Raw genomic sequence first — 26,351 nt, 5'->3', positions numbered from 1 at the left:
GAGTTGTTGATTCAAGATTAGAAACAAATGCGAGTCTGACGTTCTCCAAATGATCCAAATGTTTAAAAAGCTGACCTCTTGCATGGATGTCATTCTTTTTAGTATCAGCACTATTGAAACTAATGCAGATGATTAGTGCCTAACTAATTTAGAAGATTAGTGTCCATAATTTTGTATTTTGTTGAATACAATTTTTCCAGCAAACTGTTGCACTGAAAACATACTCACTCTCTTAAATCATTACTTAATTGCCAGATGTCTCATTTGGGGTGGTTCCTTTTTTGTTTCTTTTTATTTTACATTTTCCTAGTATGCTCGAGCAGATGAACTGGACAAAATGAGGAAGGAATACTTGGATGCTGTTGCCCATTTGACAGCTTTTATTGATGGAAGCAATAGGAAATTTTCAGTCCCTGTAGAAGTGTCCTTCCTTGATGTCAAAATGTTTGTACAAGATTTAGAAGTAAGTGTCTGCCTTCCATCCCTTCCTTTCTCCTTCGTAAGAAAGAAACTTGTAACTATTTATTGCTGATAGCATAAAAAATATTTTAGCATACATTTCCATTATTGCTATTTTTTTTTTCTGCAGGGGTGCTTTTTTGTATAATTTCTAAGATAGCTAATAGAAATCTAAATAGAAATAATAGTATTCTATGAGTGACATTTCTAGAGCACATTTCCAAAACACTGTCCCATTGGATATTTCTGTCTGTGTAGTTTTCAAATCACATTCAGGTGAGCTGACTGATACCCTTTGGCACAGTTTTCATGCATTTGAAATATGATCCAGTATTCAGTAAAATCAGCGAGGGAAACAATTGATAATTGGAATATATATGCTTTATTTCTTGAGAACCAACTTGTATCTCCCACAGATGCATAAATGCTGTTGTTGAAATATTTTTTTAAACATTTGTTTCAGAATATTAAGCAGAAATTGCCTGCAATGGAAGCTCAGTACAAAATGGTTACAAGAGCAGTGCAACTTGTTACAAAAGAAGTTTCCCAAGAGGAAGGGAATGAAATGCTTGGAACTTTGACAAAGATCAAAGACCAGCTGAGCAAGGTTGCGAAATACTTTTTCTACTACACACGTTGTTGACTGTGGAACTAATAAATAGTAAGCTTCCCTACATAAATGCTCAGATAGATGCATTTGAGCGAATATATAGTTATAGTAACAATAGATTGATTCAGGGTGGAGAAGTTATTTCTTTTAAACTTGAAGACGATTGTCCTTAAATTTAATATTCTTTTCTTTAGGAAGTAATACAGGATCAGGATTGATCTATCTTAAAAGAGGCAGGTAGCAACTATGTAAGCCCACATGCAGAGGAAGCTTCTATTTACTGAATTTTACAACTTTTAAAATAATTATTTTTCTTTAAAATGTCCAAAAGGTTAAGGAGTATTCCTGTGGCCTGCTGTATGAATGCCAGCATCTGCTGTCTCCACTGGAAGAACTGGAGAAACAAATCACACATTTTTATGAATCTCTTGAAAAAGTCAATGAAATAATTTCTATCCTGGATCCTGAAGCACAACCTACAACTGTTCTTAAACAAAAAGCCCAAGTAAGTTTTAAAAACATCTTACAAAGATCTGCTGCCTCTGAGTATTTGCAATTAGCTTTCTAGGAATTTGGATTGCAACTCGGTAAGCTCAGCAAATGTTTCTTCATATTCAGGCAACAAACATGGCCTATCCTAAAGTCAGCTAGGCATAAACATACAAAGATTGAAACTTGTGTTCCCTCCTAGTGCCCGTGGTCCCGTGGTTTGAATCCAAGAAGTAAATATAAGACCTTTTTTTTTTTTTAATCTAGCGGAAATTGGACTGAAGTATCAGAAATACTTTGGATTTTTTATTAAGCAGATGAAATAACATGATCAGGAACTTCCTTAGGTTTTCTTGGACAGTTATGGAAGCTTCTTGAAATTCTGGAAGTGGTTTTTTTGAAGTGCATTGTAGTAGAACATTAACTTTTCTACCTGACCAATAAATGTTTCATTCTGGAGGAATTCAGAGCTAGTCAGAACTCACTTGGAAAGTGAGTTATAAAAATACGAGGATCTTGCGTAGGAATTGGTGTTTATCCTTGTGTATGTGTGGTATGTAGCCTAGAAGTAATCCCTCAGAATCGATGTACACATTTCATTAGATTCAGATTTGACAAGTAATATAATTAAATGGATTTTTTATGGGAAGCTAAAGTCTTTCAAAGCCATTTAGAGTCCCTTGCCAAAAAAAAATAATAATACTGGAACACAGAGATTTAATTTCGTGTGTGTGTGTATATATAAAAAAATTAGTTCAAGCCTATAATGACTCTGGAGATTGGCACAATAATTCAACAAGAAGTGTCTTCTCTTCCAGTGACTTCAAGCTTTGATTTTATTTCATTAAAAAATGACCTGGTGAGCTTGAATCAAGCCAGTCCATTTATCTTCCTGAGTAAATCTTCTATTGATGAACACCAGCGAAGTCATGTGTCTAACCTGCGGGCTGAGGAGCAGCTCATAAGAGTGCTCCGTTCCTCTGCTTCTGAAAGTTAACCTGCCCCAGAATGTCTCAATAAAAGGACATATTTCTTCTGCAGTTATTTGCCAACCAAAGAACCAAAATCTCCTCAGTTATATGAAGGGTGCTGGTTTCTGCGGATCAGAGAGTAAACAGAGATTTGTGCTGAGGAATACGGTGTCCCTTCAATAGCAGAACAGTTTCCTCACTGCAGGATTTTTTAACTGTTTTTTTGAGCCTGTGCAACTTCATGCATGTTTTCTTCTCTCTCTCTTTCTTTTTTTTTTAAAAGTGTAATTCTCCTTACTTAATACCATTTGTAATGAAATCTGAATTCCAATAGCTGACATGAAAGGTTAATTTGTTGAAAGGCAAGAAAGATTAACATCTCAACCTGCTACTGAAAGCTGTCATTCTTAGGTCTATTGTTTTCACTGCTACCTACTTACAATTATACAACAAATACAGACATCCCATAAAATTAAATCACAGAATAATATATTGACCTGCATTCTCTAAAACTACCTGAAAGGCTTGGGTACATGTCTGTGTCTTTTTTTATCAATAGCTAGAGCTCTATTTGGGTACAAGGCTCTGCATACAAGGAGAAAGTTGTGTGGTCTGTTATTCCATATAACATTTTGTGCAGTCTGTCATGGTGCTTTGACCTCATCCCTTTTGTTCTTACTGTAAAAAATATCTTCCTGTTATTTTGCCAAACTTTTCTCTCCTTTGTTCCTGGCCAGGGTGGATATATGTTTTTTTCTTTCAGGATTTGGTAGCTTATCAAGAAAACTGCAAGAAAGATTTGTCGCTGATTGAGAGAAATAGTCAGAGTATCCTGCAGTGTGTGGCTTCAAGTGAAGTGTTACAGCATTTCCATCAGTCAACATTTCAGAAGAAAGTTACGCAGGTTCAGATTACTTTTCAGGTAATTATGTCATACCTTGGTGCCTATTTTTGAAAGCTTGTTCATATGCAGCTGATCCATCCTACCATATCTCCATTTCATCACTCTGTAGCTACTGTCATAGAGAGCTTTCCTCTCTGGTATCAGGTTATTAATTAAGGATTTGTCTGTTTTGGGTAGTAAGTGTCAGCGGACTGACGGTCATGTTCTCCATGCAGTCATTCAGAGGTGAGCCTGCCTCAGATGAACCCAGGATTTAAGGACAACTGTCACACATCTCAGCCTCCTTTGGAGTGAGGAACCTGAAATCCACCTGTTAGGGCTGCACTGTTTTTTGTTTCTCCTGACTTTGTTGTCTTGGCTAATTATTTGCTCCTATATTCCTATATATCCCCTTTCGTACAAAGCATGGAAGATAGAAACTTCTGCAAATGCCACTATTGCTGAGCTTTGTATTTCCTCAGAAGATGCAGTGGATTGTGAATACAGAAAGTTGCAAATATGTATTTGCATTTGTTAATGTAAAGATGTGTACTTTGGGCTATAATCCCCCTTACCTGTAGAGCTCTATGTTGTTATTAGCTCTATTGATGTTTTGGGGTCTATTGAGCCTCAGTCTGGCCCCACTCTAACATGAAATTAACCATTATCTTGGAGTCAGATCTCCAGATGTTGGGTTCTATTAGATTTGTTTTTGGGCAATTATTGTTCAGTATAAAGATATCTAAACTGAATTTTAAGCTACAGAAAATCACCTATCAGTAAAAAGCTGTCTCTGAGAGGTGGATTTCAAAATTAATATTGTATTTTGTAGGTTGTACTTCAAGATCAGTGGGTTTTGATTTACAATTTAGAAATCATTGTATAAGTTTATCTTATAGTTACAGAAGCAGATACAGTTGTAACTTGGTAAATTTACCATGTTAAACGTTAATTATTCTGTTTCTATAAAGATGGATGGTGATTTATCTCTTTTTGTGTTGGAAAATAAACCTATAAAACATGGCATAACCATAAAAAATGTGGCATACCCAGTGTTAAAATATTTATGGATCTGGAAACTGGCATTTTCTCATGCAAAGAATACATTCCTATATGATTCTACTATTATACACAAATTTTTATCAGGAAACTTTACAAAGACTTAGCAAGATGTTTAAGTTGAGAACAACAGATTTGATTAGCTCACTGGGTAAAATCATTACAATTCCTTACACTGGGGTTTGTAATCAGAGAGGATGGTAAAGTGTGTGGTTAGTAAGCAGTGTTGGAATTACCTTGCTGCAGTTGAACTGGTGAACTGTTTATTTCTCCTGGTAAATTTTGTTATTTGTTTATGGAATTGTAATCACTGGATAATGCAGTGCACTGGGACAGACTACCAAGCAGAACAATGAAGAGCTGTTGACTAAGGTTGCCAAACAAGAGGATTTCAGAGTAGCAACTAAACTACAAAATTTGCTGTCTTTCTTTTAAGTGGCTTTCTACCTGGTTGCTTCTCTGGCCTACTAGTGTGATAATCGTACAAACCTCCCCCAGGTCAGAAGACCCGTAGCATGGAACTGGTTGGATCCATAAGTCAAATGACCTTCATGTAGAGTCATGTAGGAGGAGGTAGTCTGCTACTAGGAACAACGTAATGGCAAGCTTTAGCCATAACAGGTGCTTTACATTTGAAAGCAGGGCTTAGGAAAGAAACACTAGCCAAATGGCAGAGGCATTCTGAATGTATCAGAGACGTCCATATTAGAGAGCTACCCACTTTTATTTGAATGAAGGATGACATTAGCATGAGCCTTAGTAGGAGTATTAAAAATCGGGAGCATGAAAGGGAGAAGTACTTGTGAACGGCATGTATTTGAAAGAGTGACCCCCATCAAATGCATTTTGTGTAAAATCATGGTATAAGAGAGCAAATAAAAATCAGTGAGAAAGTGCCAGCTCATTTTCTTTGCTTATAACTCAGAATATGGTCAGGAAAGCTGGTGACTGGAGAAAAAACATAGAAGCAAATAGCCGTTTGATGAAGAAATTTGAGGAGTCTAGAGCAGAACTGGAGAAAGTAATACAGATTGCCAATTGTTGCTTAAAAGAAAAAGGAAATCCTGAAGAACTACTCAGGAAACACAGCGTGAGTAACTTCTCTGACCTCCCCCATGGAGATCTTTGTGTGCATGACATACAAGTGAAAAACCTACTTAATTTTAAAATTGATGTGAATTTTTTTCATGTATAGAGGTTGTACAGATCAGGCCAAACTAATGTTAAGATTGAAAAACAAAAAGGAAAAAAGATCACCCCTCTCTGACGAATGTAAGCAACCAGAAGGTGAAGAGAGAAGACCCCTAGAAATTAGGATCAGTTTTGCCAGTAGAGCCACTGGGACTGAGGACACAACATTTTGCCAGTCTCACGCATTCACTGCGTTTTTAATTTTTTTTTCAGATGAATATCTGTGTCTGTATTATAACCATTACTTATGCATGTAGCTTTAAGATGTATTCTTGTTAAAATACCATCTCAATGTACTGGCTCAGAATAAATTAATTTGCTGGACTTTAAATAGCTAGAAATAGTTCTTTCCTTAGCTCAAACTTCAATCCTTCAGTGCAGCAGAAGTACCCTTGAAACTTAGAGAATGTGTTAGGGAACTTCATGTTGGCAGGTTACGATATCAATAACCAGCTTCATCTTCTCACCTTGTCACTTTCCACCTCAACTTCAGGAATTCTTTAACCAGCTGGATCAGAGAGTCCTAAATGCCTTTCTGAAAGCTTGCGATGAACTTACTGACATCCTCCCAGAACAAGAGCAACACAGCCTGCAGGAAGCTGTGAGAAAACTCCATAGGCAGTGGAAGGTCAGTGACATTGAATGATGTGTCTGGAAATTGTAAGTCTTAGCTTTGGAATGTTTCTGCATGACCTATATGTTGAAAACTATAAAATAAAACAAAAAAGTTGTATTATTTGGCTTCCTGTACAATTGGAAAAAAATATGTATTTTACAATATTAGATACAGTTACACCTACAAATACCCTCTTGAAAAAGCCCTGTTAAGTGGTTGTAAGTCAAAAAATGTGAGAAATTAATTATGAAACTTTTAATTTCTTCCCCTACATATAGCCATAATGATACCCATGTTAAGAACATTTGTTGAGAATAGGTGCTAGCTTTTCTTACTTTATACTGGTGTTGGATGATTGCAGTTACTTTCCCAACCTTAACAAAACAAATCTGTAAGAGATCAGGCTATCAGTTTAAATGGTGCCTTCAGCCAAATGCAGAAGCTGTGGAATTTTTTGTCTGCTACAGCATGTTGCAGGTCAAAGCTGGAGTGATGGATAAGTGGTTTCTCACTAGCATGCAAACAGCAACCTCTGGAAGCGGTTGAGAATATAGTTTCACTATTATTGTTTGCTTTATTATTTTACACAGGAAATATTTAGTATATCTTGCCAAGAATCAAGATGCCTCTGTAATGTGCCTTTTACATACATATTCTGGTCCTAAAAACTTATAACCTTATGATATATCTAAGAGGTATGGGTAATAGATTTGCTTCATTTACTTAAATGAATATGGAGAAACCCCCATCTATTCATGCATATACATGCTTTATCTTCTATATTAGCAGTTTTGAGATTATTTATTTTTAGTAACTTCACACTGAGATAATGGGAGTAGTGTTTTATCTTTGTGCTTGTTTATTACCCTTGTGGGTGTGTAGGATCTTCAAACAGAAGCCCCATATCATTTGATCCACTTGAAGATTGAAGTACAGAAGAGCAAGCTTCTAGTCACAGTGGAGGAGTGCAAAGCTGAACTAGCTCGACAGAACAAGATGTTATCAAGAGAACGCAATGAAAGGATGATTGAGGAGCACATGGTATGAATTGTATGCCACCACATGGGCATTTACAGAAATACATTTCAATGTCAATAATAGAAGGTCTGACCAACTCTTAAGCCACCAAGCACTCTGTGCACAGCTAAATGAGATCAAGCCTTGGGGCCTTTAAAAATTTTTTTGAATCAGGCTTAGTACAATTTATAACAAACATATAGATACGCTTTGTGATTTCTGCCAATTTGTATTTTTATTGAATTTTCTGCTTTGTCTCCCAACAGTTGTTCTTTGGTGACAAGGGACCTTACCAGCTGTGTGAGAAAAGGCTACAACGGATTGAAGAACTGTGCCAAAAACTGCCAGTTTCCGATCCAGTGAGGGCTACATTGGAAAGCAGCCAACGAATCCTGAAGGACCTCAAATCCCAGATAAATAGCACATACATAAAGCTAACAGAGCACTGGGACACCTGGAAGGGCTATAAGAACAGGTGTCAGCAAAATTGCTAACTGGGTCTCCCAGAGCCTTCTGTGTGGTCACTTCTTTAAATGTCATCACAGATCAGTACCATGTAAACAATGGTACTGTGTTGTTAGCTTCAAGTAGAAAACTACACTTTTTGTATTAATTCCACAAATTATAGTGGGGTTTTGAGGGGGGTTTATAATTTTTGGCTTAAATTTAAGAGGTTACCATTTGGTGGTGGCAATTTTTGTCTAACTTTTTTCCTTGTTTTGCATTATGTGATGATTTATTTCAGATTTTCTGAATTGGCAAATTGGATTTCATCAACAGAAAGAGAGCTAAGGAAGATAAAGGAAAGTGTCAATGACACTGCCAAATACAAGCAATGTAAAGCATCTGTGGGGGTGAGCCTTTGGCTTATATTCTAACAAAGCTACGGTCATTGCTACTGGGACTCTGGATAAAACTGTATTCTGAAGTAGTGCACCTGGTTTACTATGGAGACCACAGTAGCTCTGCTGATTCCTAGTATTCTTTAAAACATTTCCAGGTGAAAGTTCCACATGCAGCAAAGTGTGGCAGAAGTTCCTACTTTTAATAATTTAGAGAATGGCAAATCCCTTTACCTGTATATTCAGAATGTCTGAAATGTAGAAGCAGATGTAAATGCCCCTCATCCTGTGCTGTGTGCACAGTTAAAAGTGCTGTGCAAAGAAAAGCCAAAATTTCTGGACTGGGGGTTTTTGAAGGATCAAGTTACTGTCTTACATTTAGGGAAATCTTCTATAATAAAAATTTTCTTCTACAATAGTATAACAGGGGAGGCAAAATTATTCTACCATTCACTTTTGCATTGGTGACTGGTAACAGAAGTGGTAGAATAGTTGAAGATTGAGTTGTTTATTTAAATTAGCTTTAGGCAATAATTCATTGTGTCACTTGGAACCTAGCTTGACCCTGCTTTCTTTTTTTTAATTTCACATACCGGGAGCAGAAAATAGGAATGTCACATACTGTAGGAGTTTGTGTGAAAGTCATGAGCAGGTTATGAGGCTAACTGTGCAGAAAACATAATTAGGGTGACCTTGATAAAGCAGATGGACCTTTAGCTTAATGGATGCTTCTGCTCCAAACCAGTCTGATTTACTCATGCAGTTTCACTGCTGGCAACCTCTCATCAGCACTGGCACAAAGGTATAAATGAACGACTGGGTGAAAACAGGGCAAAAAGAGCTATTTAAATAGGGAAAAAATTACAGAAAACCTTATATCACATGAAATTTTATGTTTGGGAAAGTCTGCATTTAATGATAACTAAGAAATTTGGTCAATATATGGGAAATATATACGTGTGAGATGTATATATCAATATACAGCTACCACCTATCTGTCTATCTGTAGGTAAAAATGTTAGTTCGTGAGGAAAAAGTACTCCACTACTACTTATCAAAGAACAGTCTAATAAGTACTAGTGGAGTAAAGTCTGTGGAGGAAATGCAAAAATCTAGTCATTGACTGAAACAGAATCAGATACGGTATGCAAATAGAAAAATACTGTGTTTCTAGTGTTCCAAGATAACAAACGTAGTAGGTTTACACTACTAATCTTTGAACTGATGCCATGAATGCCACTCATTAATAAATTTTGTTTATTTGAAGAAAATATGTTTTGATTCTTCCATAGGAAATTAGGAAGCATATTAACAAGCAAGGAGAAAATCACAGCTGGCTGAAATCTAGAATTGCTGTTTTGACCGCAGTATGTCCTGATTTGGAGGCCAAAGAGACAGAGGATGAGTTTTGTAAACTTTCCAGTGACTTCAAGGGACTCCTAAATTTGCTGGCGGAGGTACAGTATGAGGGACACAAAAACTCTGCATTTAGTGTCACATGAAATGACATCAATCATGGCTTCACAAGCATAAGTTCCCTGCTGTGTTTTTTTAATTAAACTGCAAACATTCAGCAGCAAAAAACTCATTTGTACTCCCTGGGTAGCAAAGCCTTGAGAGTAGCAGGCAAAAAATACTGACATTATTATAATGGATCTTTTCCCTTTGCAGGATCGGAAAGCATTGTAGTAAATGTTTCTGGAATCAAAATGTCAGTATTTTTAGAGGCAAAGGATAGTTTTCTAAAGTCAGCTGGTAGTGAACAGTGGCAAAACCATGATGTACATCAGCTAGGGGATATAGAATTTGACTTTAATCTTCATTTATATATCTTTTATGCTAAAATAATAAAGGAACTACTGTGAGGTAGTTTCAGATCATTAAGGATGTCTACTAGACACTGAATTTGCCGGAAGAGTATGCAGTTCTCTCAGGTCTGAATAATAAGAAGATACTGTAACTGCTGAAATCATGGAAGTTTCTAACTAATAAGAAGCAAAACCTCTTAGAATCCACTGAACCCTTGAGCTTTCTGGGATCAAGGAACTTACTGCTTCACAGTTTTCACAGTAAAAAGAAAGATCAGGAGAAACTTAGAACATCTTACACTTAGAAGGTGGAATAGATCCATTTGAAAAAGGAGTTCAGGATAGAGAAAGAGTTCAGGCTTCAAATTCCATTGTTAATGATGATTCTTGTGGAGGCTCGGTAGGTGTTCCAAATGTATAAAAGTTCCATGTATTTATTGAAACTTCTCTAAACTTCCGTGGTCTGAAAACTGTGTTTGGAAGGTTGGGGAAACTAATGTTCTGATTTCCAAGTGACTGCAAAAAATTTAAGATTCTATCCTTTTTTTTTTTTTTCTTTTTGATGTTGAAGTACCTTTGCTCTTTGTTTCCTTTAAAAGTCAGAACTAAGGGGAGCCCAAGTTCGTGAAGGTAAAAAAAGAAAATAAGAACTGGAATCTAAACTGGTTTTGAATTGAAAAGCATAATCTGAATGGCACTTTATACTGTAGTTAAGAGACTGCTGATTTTTAAAAGTCTGAATACTCTTTACAGATAAATTTACAGCTTGTTAATCAGATGGATGAGATTGTTTAGACAAGGACTGATGCTGGGTATTTCCAGAGTTCAACAGTTTTTGGAGAGTAAAGACTAAACATTTATATAACAGGAAAGAGAATGACTTGAATCTGAATGACCCGCCAAAGTGAATATGGACTGAAAAGAAAGAAAGGAAGGGAGGAAGAAAATAAAGGAGTTTCTTAGTTCTAGAATACTTTATGGTTAAAACCTTAAAACACAGGAACTGTCTGAGGAACAGAGCCTGTACTGAGAATCAGCTACAAGTAGTTAGCTGAACCATGCAAAGAGAGAAGAACTTTCTGATATGTTGAATGGATGTATCTTTTTCTTTATAAAATTCTACAAACTGAGACTGGATATTGCACTACCTACATATTGTGGTCCATAAAACCAGGGTAACAGGGCGTTTGAATGTATTTGTGATTCACCAGGGTATTGCTCTTGAAGGTCCAAAAGGGAGCAAGATTTTTTGTGAGTTGAGTAGCGCAGGTGTTTCGGAATCTGGGTCAGCTTGCAAGGATAAGGACAGCATGTATTTTCTAAGTGATCACCAATAAGTGGCTGTCACAGATGGCTGTTTACTGTATGGCAGTGTAATAGGGAATATGTCTAAACAGGACAAAGGGCTACTCAGTCACATTTTAGGTCTACAGTCACTCTTTCAATGTAAAGTTAAAGGTGTCAAGAATGGTAGAGACAAAAGTGGCTTGAATTTACACAATTTAGTATATTTTTTTCCAAAAAAATTCCAAATATAAATGTGCCCTTAAAATGTAGATGTGCCTTTCAACATGAAATCCTAAAAATTATGTGTAATTGTAGATTGAAAAGACTTTAGGCACTGTTGGAGACTGTGTCCAGTACAAAGAAGAAGTTAAAAGTGCAATTGAAGAGTTAATCAACGACTCTAAAGAAGCCCAAGCAGAGGCTGAAAAGATCCTGGACACAGAAAGTTTATTACAAGCTCAGCAACTACTGCTTCATCATCAGGTAGGGCAATTACTCATGTCCATGTCGATTTTTTTAAATGTAATTATGTCCATTAGCATAACTCTTTATATGTAAACTTGAAAGAGTTATAAAAGAAATAGTGTCATATGGCCTAGTATCAATTTCTTATAATGAAGAAAGTACACAGTATTTTTTAAATGTTAATGCCCAAATTTGAGCTTGTTTTTCAACTTTTATTGAATATCTTTTTATTTCACATGGGTTTTTTGAGTACAGAACACCTGAAAAACAAGCTTCATTTACTTGAAATTTTGGGTAAGTGTACTCTGCAAATACGTAGTCTCTCTGTTTTTACCTTGTTAAAGTTTGTGTGTCAGATTTGATCATGGTAAATTGGGCCTGATCCTGGTTTTGGAAATTTGTTGACTTCTGCAGCTTTGATGTGGCCCCAACCCTTAATTGCTGGAGGGGAGGTACCTCATCTCCTCCTCTAGGTAGCTACTGCAGTGACAGATGGGCCTCTATTCTGTAGAACAGGAGGCTTTTTATGCACTGATGATAGATCAAAACATTTACAGGCTACAGTAATAATAAATCACATGGGTTCCGTACAGCAAGAATCATGGATTTTAAGGCCAAATACGGGAAATTAACTTTGATGTCTGCTCAAAGCTAGTAAGAATAATTTACTGTCAATGTTTGGGCTTTATGTAAGTGTTTTATATTAACATCTATTTCTGTAAGGTCAGATATGTCTTACTGTCTGACCAGGCACTACTACGACTTACCTGTGTCTTATCTAAACCCTTTGGTGTTTGTAAAAGCTATTGTATGTGTTAAGGTTCATATTTGTTCTTTCAATACTCGACATTCCTTATCCATCATAGGAGAGTTAGTAGGAATAGTTAACTTCTCCTTGAATTCTCGAACTCTTCTTCTTCTTTTAGTATGGAGTCTGTTACGGTAAAAACAGGCTTTGACAGAGACCTGGAGGTACCCAGAGTAGAATTGAGCAGGGAGCTGTGAGCTTACCTAGCAAGGCTGGCAATTGGTCAGGCATGTTAGGAAAAGAGAGGGGATGTGATCTTAGGAGTTTCTGATAGTGCTACAAAGCAAAACGCATCAAGGACAGAGTTCTGCACCTTGGCCGTCCCCCTGCTGCGCCCTAATGAAGGCTGATATATGGCGCTGATCAATCTGAGGCTCCAACCTGTACCTCAAAGAGTGCAGAGCAGACCGTCATGAGGCATACATGTGCCTGTGGCTACTGCTGCAGTCACTCAACTGTTGTGGTTTCTGCTTTCTGAAATATTGCTTTGGATAAATGGCCATACGGTCACTCTTTCTCTTCCATTTGTATGCCACAAAAGGTATATATGCATTTTGGAACCCCAGGCATACTTGACGAGTATATAAGACTCTCAAGAATACTTGCCACAGTTTATCCCTTTGTCTGTTACTCTCATTACATACCCCTGCAAAAGCAGAAAGTGGTTTCATTGTGCCAGTTTCCCAAAGGAGCTAAAAAGTCTAATCATTCCTGTTGGATGAATCCTTTTAGCAAAGGACAAGGAGACTCCGTGCAAAGAGACAAGATGTGCAACAGCAGATTTCCCAAGCTAAACAGTTGCAGATTGAAGGTGGACTGCCCAGCATAATGCAAGAGGATTTACAAAAGTTGGAAGGAACATTGGAGAACATGCAGCAGACGATGGAGAAACGTGAAGAGCAACTGCAGGTGGGTCCTTTGCAAGTAGAAATAAAAAAAGCGCTTTTTTTTTTTTTTTTAAAAAACTTAGTCAAAAACCAATTTTTTAACTATATAAAATCTGAGCTCACTTTCTGTCTCTGAATCTTGGTCCTTGGGGTTTTCATGATCAGTACCTCCGTGAAAACTTCTTGAAGCTGCTGGATACCTCTTAATTAATAAAGAAACAGCATTTTGTTTGGAAGTGTTTAAAAGTCCCAACTATTCAGTCATATTTTAAATAATTTATCTGTGAATTAATTTTTAGATGGGCTATCTCCCCTGGTTACTAAAGATGGCATTGCCCTTTAATTGAGAGTCCTTAGACTGGATATTAGATTAATAACATCTGATGTGCAAATATAATCCTCCCAACCACTGTGTGAAATACATGTGGTCATCTTAAATTTAAAGAAGGAAGAAAAAAGTCACAGAGAAATCAAATGGATTGCTCCAGGTTGTATGACTAATCACTGACTGAGCTGGGATGAGAATTTATAGCTTCTTGCACCCATATCTGAGTTGTCCTTTACATTTCTCTAAGCGGAATGGTAATCCAGCTGTCTGCTATTCCACACAAATGTTTAAAGTCATCAAAAGTATTTCCCATGAAAAAACACAAGATGAAAAACACGATCAATAGAGCTCAGATAACTTCTTAATGTAATAATTTATTATTGAAACCATAGTTTTTCTAAGGAATCCCATATATAATGTCTTAACTCGGGCTTTGCTTTACTTCAGAATCAAGAAAATATTTGTTTATGCTGTCATAATTCTTGTGACTGGTAATTAAATGCTATATGTTAATCAAAATTCTACATTATCAGAAAAGAACAAATATGTGTGAGGTTCCTATGAGTAGAGATTTTCTTCTACCATTGTACTGTAATTTATTTCATTCAAGAGAATTTGAATTACTGTAATGTATTTCATTCAAGAATTTATTTCATTTGAAGAGAACTTGAAAATCCTTTTAGATATTGTTGACTACCTGTCACCATAAGCTGAAGTATCTGTATTTATTATTTCAGACTTCTTACAGAACATTCAAATATAAGATTTAAATGTTGTTGGCATCTTAGAGAACAGTGCTTTTTCACACAGCACAGTATGAATCAGTGAAAACTCAGGAGAACACTTTTCTTTTATTGGGTTCAGAACAGTTTAGTCTGTCGAGTAGATGGCATTTTAGGAGAAATTGTTTTATTTTATGTCAGGTCTTTCTGTTTGTTTTTTTTTCCTCAGTAACTTACAATGAAATACTTTTTTTCTCCCCTTTAATCTTTTCGTCTTTGTGTTTCTGTTCTGGGTTTGTTTGTTTTTCTAGGTCACAATAAATAAATGGGAGCAGTTTGAAAGGGACAAAGAAACAGTAGTAAAATATCTCAATCAAGCAAGCTCTGCACTTGAACGTATTTTAAACTTTAGCAGTTTAGAGAGCCTCTCCTCAGAACTGGATCAGACAAAGGTATTCACTGTGTGTGTGAAATACAGGAACTGAGATATCGTTCTGCCTTGCTTGTTAACATGTAGTGAGCGTATTGCCTTCAGTCTTTGCATGGTTTCCTGTTAATGCCGGTGCAAATTGTGAATACAGATTAGAGACTGCATAAAGTGTTTAGAGGTAAAAAGTTATTTTATGAAAAGATCATGAAGAATTACTAAAAATCTGCATCTGAAGTGCACGTATGGAGGTTAAAATGATCTTGAGGACTTCCCATTTCGTGCTCAGTAATCATCTATAGTAGTAAGCTAAACAGTGTCAAGCACTGGCATACCAACATCAATAGTGTGTTCTTTGGCAAGGTTACGTGAACTGTGCCAGCTCGCACTCTTTTAGCCCTGAGGAGAAAAAGGAGAGGCTTCTACAACATGGACATAAGCCATAACATGCCATTTGCCCTTAGTAACACAGAATTATCCCAGCCCATTTTATTTATTTACTAATACGGAAGTAATAGTAGTGATTGGCTTTCCTAAGTGTCATGCTTTTCACACTGTTTTTACCCTTTGATCAATCTGATACTAAATTATACATATCTTGGTTATGCTTAGCATCTGTTGTTCTGGTGTATGGGTTTAACATTTGTGACAGAAAATAGTTGCTAAACAAAGTGAGATTACAAACTATTGAGATACTGCAAAATAGTCTCTGTAAAAGGTAGGATCTAAAGATTAAGTAAAAATGCATATAATCTTCCACAATTCATAAATAAATTTCTTGAAGAGCTACAGAATAAATTTGGATTGCTTGAGTTAAAAACTTTTGGACATACAGTTTCCCTTGCTAAATTTTATGCAGGGTAGTTTGCTCAAATGAACATTTCTTAAATGCAATATAAAAATAATTTTCTTCAGAGATTTTTTTTATGTATTTACACATTCAAAACATACATGCAGGACACAGATACTTTTTCCAATGAGAAACACTGAGGCAAAGCACTTTTTGTGTAAATATATGAAACTGTTTATAGTTGTATTAATGTGTCTTGCATCCTTACAGGAACTTTCTAAACAGACTGAAGCAATGGCAGTGCAGGCTGAGAATCTGGTGAAGAATTCTTCTGAGATACAGCTTGGTTCAAAGAACAAGCAGTCCCTTCAGCAGCAGGCAAAATCCATCCAACAACAAGTGAAAAAAGTGGAAGTTACTCTTGAAGAAGAGTATGTTCTTAACAAGTCCTAATATTTATTCTCCACTGTAAGATTGTATCAGATTTCTAGAATACCTTGTCAGCATTTTGTGTTGTCTCATCAGCTGTCATTTACAGCTTCCTGTGCCATAGTAACAAGGTTATAGTACCAAATATGTCAAAAGAGTGTGTGCAAATAAACAAAATCTTTTTTTAACATTATATAGTTTATAGAACCAATATTAGTTCCATTTAACCTGTTACTTACCTTTAAGCCCCAGTCTTGTCAAGAAGGAATAATTAAACTAATTCTTGAGGTACTAGACCCTTTTAGAAAGAAAAATCTCAATGCAAGTACGAGAATAGCACATTTATTATATTTGCCTCCATTTTCAGTATTCCACTTTCTCCATGGGAATGTCAAGAAGTGCCTTCATCTTAGCTGAATGCCCAGATTTTATTTCCTGGGCAGTATCAAAAGTTGCTTCTGCTGCTGCAAAAAACAAAGGCATCATTTGCCAAATTTTGTTTAGAAATTGAAAGTTCAAACTCCATGTTGTTAAATCCTGTAAATATTTGTAGCTTTTTGTATTTCTAAAAATTTCATCCTTTTTCTCTTGAGTAACTCCGTTATTGAACTCAAGTTACTCAACTTCAACTTCAGCCTTTGCTATTCTCATTTGATCTATATACACATACATTTATATGTGTGTAAGAAATTAGTATTTTTGCATATATTAGATCTGATACACAAGTCATGGATATATGTGCCAATTCTATGTTGTCTTACTGGAATTACTGTGTGGAATAATTTGCTGTATAGGTTTAAGCAGGTACCACCACCTCCATCTGAATATGAGCAAAGGGCAGTACCCACATTATTGGGGTTTTGCCCCTATTGATCATTGTCATGCTAATCTGACTTTAATTTGGTGCTGTTTTCTTCCTGATGTAAAAGAACAGTTGTAAACCAGAATAACTAACCTGTGCAGCAGATGTAACTTTCTGATTATTGGTGGTCTCTTTTTTTTTTGCATAATACTTTCTCCAATATGAAGTATTACAGTGACTTGCAGTCAAATTCTACCATATCTTACTGAATACTTTATATATAATTTTCTCCAATATTAGAGAGAAAACTAGTGTGATTTTTCAATTTAAGGAATTCATCCTTCCAGCAGTGAATATTCACTTTATAAATAATGTCACCTATTTTTACATGAAAGCAATCATTGATATCCTCTTTCAATGTAGGTATGAAATAGGTTTTAGTTGAATGTACGGATTATACAAAATGTCTGTGGTACTGTGACAGATAATAAAAAAATAAACCCCTTCTGCAAAATTACAAATATATACAACTCTTTATAGTGAATCTCCAGAGCATATAATCAGTGTGCAAGGGTTATGTTGTAACTCGCATTATCAATAAAAATCTTGGCTGAGTAATTTAAAGTGAAGGTATTCCAAATACCTATGGTACATACTATGCCAGTGAACAGGAAAGGGAAAGAAAAGTTTGAGCAGCTCTCCATAGTCAGCTGCAGGGCAAACTTAGCCCATCTGTTTTCCAAGGAGATCGTGCATAGCTGTGCAGTGTGTTTGGGACTCTGTTCTTTCCTGTCTGCAGCTTGCTTCCAACTATAAGGCAGGCAGATACAAAGGCAAAGGATTTTCAGCTGTTGTGCCACTGATTTGGTCCCTTGATTCTGATTTCCAGCTGTATTTTCTTGGGCTGGAGTTGAGTGAAATACTTCTGCACTTTATTTTCCTACAAATAACTTGAATTTGAATACACTTTTATCAGTAAATGTCTGTTGACATTGCTAATTTTTTTTTTCATTTTGAAAACAAATAAGAAAAAATTAAAAAGCCAATTTTTACATTTTTAGACTACATCTTTTCTTAAAGCTTCCTCTAGCTGTAATGAGGGTGAAAAAGGAAAACAAAAACTTTTTAACATGGAATGGTTTTTAAGGCTATATTTGCAAGGGAAATGTATTTTGGAATTTTGTAGTATTCAGACTTTTCTGATGAAATTTTAATATTTTCAGTGAAATAGAAAATGAATGTTTTGCAAGCTCTGTGTAGGGCCTACATTAACAGTGGTTTCTCTACAATGATTTGAAAGGAGCAGAAACTTGGATACTGGAAGTTGATGCTGTTAGGCCTTATAAGGGCCTTGGACTTCTTGTGACAAAAAAAAGGGTGCTTTGTTTGCTATCCAAAAACCAGTCATAAATAATTTTTCTCTGTTTAACATACCTTTGATGTATGTTTCAAAGAATATACCTCTATTAACTTTGAGGTAGTTGAGTCATATCTGTTGATCCTTTGGCTTGATATGAAATCATTGCCTCAGAAAACACAAACTTCCTATAAGATGGGGTGATTGCTGTTATAAAAACCCCAAGTTTAATAAAGCAGTCAAGCATTGGTGAATATATGTACATCCACAATACACTGGTTTTAATCAGTCTGTTCTAGTGACTAAATGACTAACATCTATGCACTCAGTTATCTCAATTTTTAGATATCTGATATAATCATAATTCCATATTATTTCAAAGAAATCATATTTATGTTACATTTCCTTTCTCTTCCTGCTGTGATGAGATTCTTGATGTACAGCTGATGAATGAAGCTGTACTCTGTTTCACCTCTCGGTGTCCCCACTGTGGCTAATATAATTGTTTGACTTTGGGTGCACAGTCTGAGAGAGACCCAAGTTTGAATTTAGGCACACAACTTGGTCCTCTGAAACCAGGAGTTTTTAGAATGACTCTCCTGTAGATTGAATAAGTTATATTTTTATTGTAGCAAGAATATGGGCAGCTTCATTATATTAAACTGTTTATTCTCTCTAATTAATTTGGTTAATTTTAGTATTAAAAGCATGGAAATGGTGAAAAACAAGTGGGATCATTTTGGCAGTAATTTTGAAGCTCTGTCCATCTGGATAGCTGAACAAGAAAAAGAACTGGAAACTTTGGAAACATCATCATCTCCTTTGGACATACAGATCAGCCAAATCAAGGTGATTGGTTCTTGTTATGTTTAGCATTAAAAGCCCATGTATCTGTCATTTTGCTAGACGCCAAATGGGACAACAGACATTTTACACGTTTCAGAACTACCATGATGTAATGGTGGCACGTTTTGTACACAAATATACCAAGCAGTAATGTTTTACATAAACTAAAGGAAAATTCTTACAGGCTGCCTTCTCTTTTAGGGTTTAGTTTACATATATGGAGCCTTTGTGTGTAGGTTAAAAATATTATTTAATTGATACTTTTCTTATTTTTTGAGTAATCTTAACTGATGTACAAAATAGCTTCATAAATACAAGGTGTAAAAGCTTTTTTATTTTAAAACATACATCAGCTAGTGGATATAGAACTTGATTTTAATCTTGCAAGCTAAAGTTATAACTTGATTTATGTATATCTTATGCTGACATAATAAAGAAACCATTGCTCTTGGTAGTTTGCAAACATACATACCATTTATTGCTATTATATTTACACTGTCTTAAATTCTGTGTACATTCCTGTAGATACATAGTGGTTTAGTTTCTTATCGCTAAATGAGGTGCATATTGTCTCCAAGCATTGCATTTCAAGGGCTGACTTCATACCCTCCCACAAACGAAAGCGTACCTTCTGTGAAACTGCATGTTTCTACGGGGACAGAGGTTTTCAATACACAGTGCACACTGCCGTTTTCTTTATTCTGTGACACACTTGCTCTTCAGAAAGTGCACGGGTGTGCAGCTGCTTGCAGTCGTGGACCAGATGATTGGCACTAAGTATTTCCAAAGGATCCCATAAGGCACTTGTTTCACATGAGAGAAACAGTTTATCAACAGATTTTCCTGTTCTTAATTTGATCACAACTTTGCATACACCAAATAAATAAAATCTCTTGATTTCATCATTGAAGAATAAAACAATGCTTGAATTCTTGCTTCGTCACCACAGCAATTCAAAAACCATTTCCTTGTGAAGTAACGTATATGCACCTCTTCCACTGGCATACGTTGTCACGTTGTCTTGCTTTTCAGTAGTTAGTGGGTAGGATTCCAGTGTTTAAGACAGAAAATAAGTGCATCAAATGATATTAATGTTGCATTACAGTGTGACAGTTCTTCTCTGTCTAAGTGGAGCCTACTTCAGCCCTGCTAGCCTATCCAAGCCAATTTCCCAGAAAGGCTGTTCCTTGCTATATATGCAGATAAGCAGTAGTTTTTACACTGCATTGCAAGTTTCTGAAAATTCCACCATAATTCTTCCTCATTTAAACATCATGACAGAAAGAAAATCGTCAGCAGGTAATATTTAAAAATGTCTGAGCAAACAGACATAAAGCAGAGAAAATCCTCCAAATAAGGCCTAGAGTACATCGTTGTAACTCAGGTGTAATATCTGTGATATGTGAAATGAGTCATCTAACTTCCAATGTGTGGAGTTAGCTGGAGGTCTTCTTCAGCAGCATTGCTTTGTACCTGATTTTGAAGAATTTGTTATGTTTTGTTGCAAGTTTCCTAATGAGTTACTCTGTGTCACAACTCTAATCAGCATACTTAGTTCATAATTTCTAGTACAACATATTAGTAAGGAATATTGGAGCACAAGGCAAATTAATAAAAAATAGTGTGTTCCCTGATATCTTTGGCTGACTAGACAAAAAAACCTGGGGTCAGCTGAACGTACTAATCATACATAGTAGTGGTAATAGTCTGCCTTTAGTGACATTGATTGCAAAACCCCAAGGACTTCAGCAGAGCCAGATTTTCACCTACTCGTTTCTCCGAAATTCCTGGTCGAACAAAATGACAGTTATCACAAGTAGTTACTATTGGTGGCAGACTCGGTGAGAGTTTGAAGGCCCCAATTATCCACCTTCTTTTATGTAACTGAGTGAATTTAACAGAGTAGCGTGGGAGTAAAAAAATGCTACCTCATTTGTATCTGCTGTATTGTTAGATAATTTCAGCTTCAGGGCTGCAAATCTGGTATTTTTCCTCAGCACCATGTTCTCATGCAAAAAAGATATTTTATAATCTGAATTAATTCAGAATATATTGCATAAAGAGACACTATAAATGCTTACAGCCCCACATTTTTTTCTGAACTATCACACTGCTAATTCTGGACTGAATGTTGCAGTAAGCCACTCCTGAGCTTTATAATGGCAAGAAAGATACCATATTTTTATCACAATTATGGCAGAAGGTGGGCATTTTCTATGCTCTTGAGAGTGCATTTTCAGGAAAGTTTTGGTTGATTTCATATACATACATATCTTCACATTTTTATATCTGAGAACGCTATTGCCTATTTCAATTCCAAAGAGCACCCTTAGCTCTTTCACTTCCCTCCCAATGAGTGTTTTTTGCTGCTTTTGAGAAGAACTCCATGGACATGCTATATCAACAGAAATTAAAAGAATTCCTTTGTGAAAAAAATCTTATTTCGAAGTTCACTGATGCTTACTGAATAAATAGTCACTGAATGTGAAACACTGTAAGTTTCTGTCTTGGATGTTGCAGCTTTCAGGTTTGCCTCTAATTTGCAACAAAAACAAGTGCAAAATAATAGGAGACAGTTGCTGTCATGCAGCTGATGAAATGTAAAGCCAGTGCTACTTTGTCTTTATGCATTTACTAATTGACGTGGAAGGCAGCTGGAAAGTACCAAAGGCCATTATCACCCTTGTTTCATAGTTTCCTATTTATACTGTAATGTGGTTCTTTATTTAATCCTCTGCCTGAGGGCACACTCGCTCTACCTCATCATGTAATTTAATTTATTCTTTATTATACCATAGAATTTTAAATTAGAAAATGAAAACAATCTCTATTGGTTTTCAAATCATAACATGTTTTATTTTGTAAGTGCTTGAAAGCTTATTAAACACAAGCAATCAACTCTTAGGGTTCAGCTGCTTAACAATATTGTTTTCAGTTATACAGTTACATTTTTTCATCTTGTATTTATTTTGAATCTTTAAGAGAATTGTGTATTAATTTGCTGTGAAGTAAGAGATGCTAAAATATGAATCATCTTGTCTGCTTACAAAAAATATGTACCTCAGCCAATTCTCATTGCTCATCATAGAAACTGTTTTTATGGCAGGCTGTTTTTTAAAGCTTTTCCAGTCTAATTTCAAAAGGGAATTTACAGGGCATATTGAAGACTTTTGTAACTAGTTTTTTCAAGTGGTCAATGAACTCTCCTCTTACGTACTTTTTAAATGAAGAATATTAGTAACTCAGGTAAAAGACGGAAGCAGAAAATAGTATTCTGATAATTAACCTATTGTACTTCTTTATTTACTGTTACTTTATATTTTAGGTTATTAATAAAGAAATAGATGGTAAAATAACTGGAATCTCAAAACTGGAAGAGGAAGCTGAGTCTTTTTCCCAGTTTGTTACCTCTGGAGAATGTGCACATATTAAAGCCAAACTGACTCAGGTCAAAAGGTATTGGGAGGAGCTCAGAGATCATGCACAGAGACTGGAAGGAACAATCACAGGGAATGCATCAGCACAGCAGAAATACGAAGAAAGTCTTAAACAGGTAGACAAGGCAAAATCTAACAGATTGTTTGCAGCAATTTTTAGAATTACTCTCTGTTTTTCCCAAACTGAATACAAAATGTGTATTATAATAGGATGGACTAGAATATATGAGTAGATTTGTAAGGTACTTACAAGATTTCTATATATAAATTTGTGCTTTTAATGACTTAAAAGGCATGTTCAGGAAGACACTAACATATACACTCAAAAGATTATGTTGTCTTTTAGAAAACCTAAGTGATTCTCCTGGGTATTGCACTAATAAACTACATCCATACTTCTTATAAACACTTTAACTTCAATCTTGGGTTGTTAGTAGGTCTTAAGGAAAATAATTTGAATATTACTATTGCCCCAGTCACAAGGAGCTGAGCAGAGTTAGCATCTTTTAACTTCAAAAGGCACTCAGCACTACACAACTTAGGATATAATATCCTTTTAGCACTAAATATTTAAAAGATTAGATATTTAAAGCACCACTTACGTTATTTCCTGCTGGTTTTAGACTCTCTGGTTTGCCTTCTCTTCATAGGTGCAGCATGCAGTGTCTGAATTTGAAGCTGAGCTAGCTGAGCCTCTCACGTTGTGCTCTTCATCATCAGCAACATACGCAGCCCTTCAGGATTGCACGGTGAGCATGTGGCGAGCGATTCCTGCCACCGAGCCCAGGGAGATGGTGCTACACTGAGCTCCTGACAGAAATGCCCGTGGGCTCCGGGCCAGGGGCTGCCTCCAGCCGCAGAGCCCAGGGTGGAGGCAGGAGGAGGCAAGGGCTGCCTGTCCGGGTGGGCAGCCCCAGGGAAGGCTTAGGCAGGCTTCCTCAGCTATTTCTTCTCACCATTTCAAACAGGCTTGGAGAGGTTTTCCCCCACTCTAGAGAAAGGAAAGCCTAAAAGTATGAGTTAATCTTTCAGGTTCTTGTTTTTAATTTTATGCATCTAAAACATTATGAAACACAGAAGATAGGAAACATATCTGTTAGACATTTTTTCTCAAAGATTTTGATGAAACTTGGATCTTGGTATAGAGAAGTCTGTGATTTAAAAAAAAAAATAATCTCCTTGGAGGTAGTTTTTCTTGGACAATGCAGAGACTGGGCAGAGTTTCAACTGACAAACTTTTATCTGTGATGCCAGAAATCCATGGGTGTTTGACATTTGGTTCAGTCCATTACAAAAGGAGCACAAATATTGGATTGGTTTTCAAACTACAAAAACTCCCAAATCTCAGGGAATTTGGTGTAGCATTTTTATCTGTGTCTATAAGTTTGTGATGTATTCTTCTCACAATAGTAATTCTTTCTAAGAAAATATTGTAAAAACTTTCAGTTATATTGTTCTTGCAGTAAAATACATATAATTTCTTCTGAACTTAGTGGTAACTACTTGCAAAGGCTGTATGCAAGGAAGACCTGGCCTGTCTCCTTCAAAAAAGCTTGATAGTTGTTGAGGAAAAATATTTTGCATATGGAGAATTTATTTGGATGGCACATGTAATCATTATTGTTACTGGCTTTTAAACATTATGAATATGCTGAGTATGCTATTGTAAACTCTTGTCCTGCCTATGGGATCATGATGACTCAATGCCTTAATGTGAAATTATTTTTTATTATTTAGTTGAAAGGTCAACAGCTTGTTGCTGTATAATTCACATTTCCTCCTATATATGATTTCTTTCATGACTGTAATTATAGCCATTACTACTGTTGTTATTATTGCACACCTGTGTGTTGGAACTTTAGTGTTCTTAAATCTAATTTTGTGCTTTTCTAACTCATTGTACTACATTTCAATCATTTTCATATGAAGAAGTTTCCCAGCTCCCTAGGAATGGCAACAGTGGAAAGGCTGGTCAACATCAGATGCCATTTCTATGAAAAAGACCTTTAGCTAATGCTGACAGAAGTTCACAGTAACTGTTCCCTACCTCTCCCATGCATGACGTGGGCTGCAAGTCTGGCAGTCCTCACATGCTGGAGTGGGTTTTTGTATTTACTTCATATGCATAAATTAGAGCAACTCTTAGAGAGATGTTAGAGACTTTGGAGCTTTGTCCTACATGATCATGCTGTGTTGCATGCCCATTCGGAAGATCTGGCCCTTTGTTGCTGACTGTTTTTTCTTTAACACTGTTCTTAGGAAAGTCTTTCCCCACGACAAGCTAGGTGATTGATAGGCTTGGGACGTGTGTACCTAGGGTAGATGTGAGCAAAAAGTAAGCTATGCAGTGACTTGATGATCTGGTGGATGCATTGCTTCAAACTTTGAGTAGAAGTACATTAGAATTTTTCCCACCATCGTTACCATAGGTCTGTTTCTTATGTATGTGACTTCTGTTTCTTTTACTTGTTCATTAGGATCTTTGCCATACTGTGGAAAAACTGAGCAACACTCTGGCCTCTCTGTCAGCCTGTGCCCGAAAGGTGGCCAACAAAGAAAAAGCTGCTCAGGAGGTTACAGCATTACAGCAGAAATATGAAAAGGTGCTAGAAAATGCTAAAGAGAAACAGACATTATTAGAGACTCTTCTGGCTCGGTGGCAGAAGTGAGTAGACTCTCACATCTGTTGTGATGGACACAGAGACCTTCATGTGGTCAGTGTGCGAGACCGAGGGGACGACTTGAGTAGCTAACTCTACATTGTGATTTTGTTAGGCGGGAGAAGGAGCTGTCTGCATTCCTGACCTGGTTGGAGGGCTGTGAAGCTACAGCCAGCCCTTCAGAGCAGTATGTTTCTGCTGACAGAGTCAAGCTGGAAGGTGAACTGCAGTCACTGCAGGTACGCTTCAACTGAAAGATTGTCCCCCTACAGTTCCTGGTTTGTTTCTGTGTCTAAATTAAAGGATGGACTTGCCCAATTGTAGTCTGACAAGTCACTTGATTCTGGGCTTTGGAAATGTCCTAGGGAAGTATTATATTATTGCTGTTGTTATTTATCAAAGACAAGAAAATTGCAGGAGGAACGTCATTTGCAAATATGCTGGCTCAAGAAAAATAGTGCCCTGGTATATCCTATTATCAGTCGAGGAAGGACGTTGGTCTGCTTGCCAGAGGTTCCTTTCTCTAGTGAAATTCCTTTGTTAGACAATGCTACTTTCCTTTTTTTGCATGTGAGGAAGGTTGCTCAGATGACAAAATACTCAAAGGTTTTGAATTCACAATTAAAGTCTGATTTCTGATTTTTTTTTAAACACAAGACTTTTATCCTATTTTAAAGTATGCCTTCTCTTGGATTTTTTGCCATTTTTTTTTAGATTAATATGAAGCAGTTGGCCAAATGTAGCATCTTTTACACCCTCCATGAAGCCAATGAGTCCATAATTTCAGTTTTAAATATTACTGAAGAGAAGGAAATTTATGTTGGGTTTTCATTTTTTTGTTCGGGCCAGTTTGCGACGTTTCCTCACAGTTCTATTGCTGCACACAAAATATGTTGCAAAACATAGTCTTGATTTTATCCACTGTCATCATACAGTAGAGCTGTTTGGAAAGGTCACACTTTGTCCTAAAGGAGAAAAAAGAAAACTTTGCTGAATCCTTACTGAATTACAGTTGCAGATTTAGCTGTCTGAGAGGTGTTCAGTACCTGCTTGTCCTAATAGACCTCAGTTCCTCCAAGGACTCGACTGCGTTCATTCAGTTGTCTCAAAGTGTACTGGAAATGCCTAGCTAATTTCTTATTATTTTTGTTATTTTGCATA

At 36.3% G+C, this 26,351-nt stretch overlaps 1 protein-coding gene across 1 annotated transcript in view; it reads left to right on the top strand.

The window, feature by feature from the left end:
* The window catches only part of LOC104161076 (nesprin-1-like), a gene marked incomplete at its 3' end in the record, with an annotated part of 90,647 nt that overhangs the window by 41,685 nt on the left and 22,611 nt on the right, over positions 1-26,351 (top strand). The window contains exons 17-35 of the mRNA XM_009699425.1: positions 311-463; positions 923-1,066; positions 1,401-1,574; positions 3,293-3,451; positions 5,397-5,561; positions 6,156-6,290; positions 7,161-7,319; positions 7,562-7,770; positions 8,041-8,149; positions 9,430-9,594; positions 11,548-11,715; positions 13,238-13,414; positions 14,754-14,894; positions 15,930-16,090; positions 18,946-19,096; positions 22,419-22,646; positions 23,181-23,279; positions 25,008-25,195; positions 25,306-25,429. Coding sequence (XP_009697727.1) covers positions 311-463; positions 923-1,066; positions 1,401-1,574; positions 3,293-3,451; positions 5,397-5,561; positions 6,156-6,290; positions 7,161-7,319; positions 7,562-7,770; positions 8,041-8,149; positions 9,430-9,594; positions 11,548-11,715; positions 13,238-13,414; positions 14,754-14,894; positions 15,930-16,090; positions 18,946-19,096; positions 22,419-22,646; positions 23,181-23,279; positions 25,008-25,195; positions 25,306-25,429 — 3,009 coding nt within the window. The remainder of the gene's footprint in view (positions 1-310; positions 464-922; positions 1,067-1,400; positions 1,575-3,292; positions 3,452-5,396; positions 5,562-6,155; positions 6,291-7,160; positions 7,320-7,561; positions 7,771-8,040; positions 8,150-9,429; positions 9,595-11,547; positions 11,716-13,237; positions 13,415-14,753; positions 14,895-15,929; positions 16,091-18,945; positions 19,097-22,418; positions 22,647-23,180; positions 23,280-25,007; positions 25,196-25,305; positions 25,430-26,351) is intronic.

The sequence above is a fragment of the Cariama cristata genome, unplaced genomic scaffold, assembly GCF_000690535.1.
Source record: "Cariama cristata isolate BGI_N322 unplaced genomic scaffold, ASM69053v1 scaffold6880, whole genome shotgun sequence".
Lineage (NCBI taxonomy): Eukaryota > Metazoa > Chordata > Aves > Cariamiformes > Cariamidae > Cariama > Cariama cristata.
This window is presented reverse-complemented; position numbering and strand designations above follow the sequence as displayed.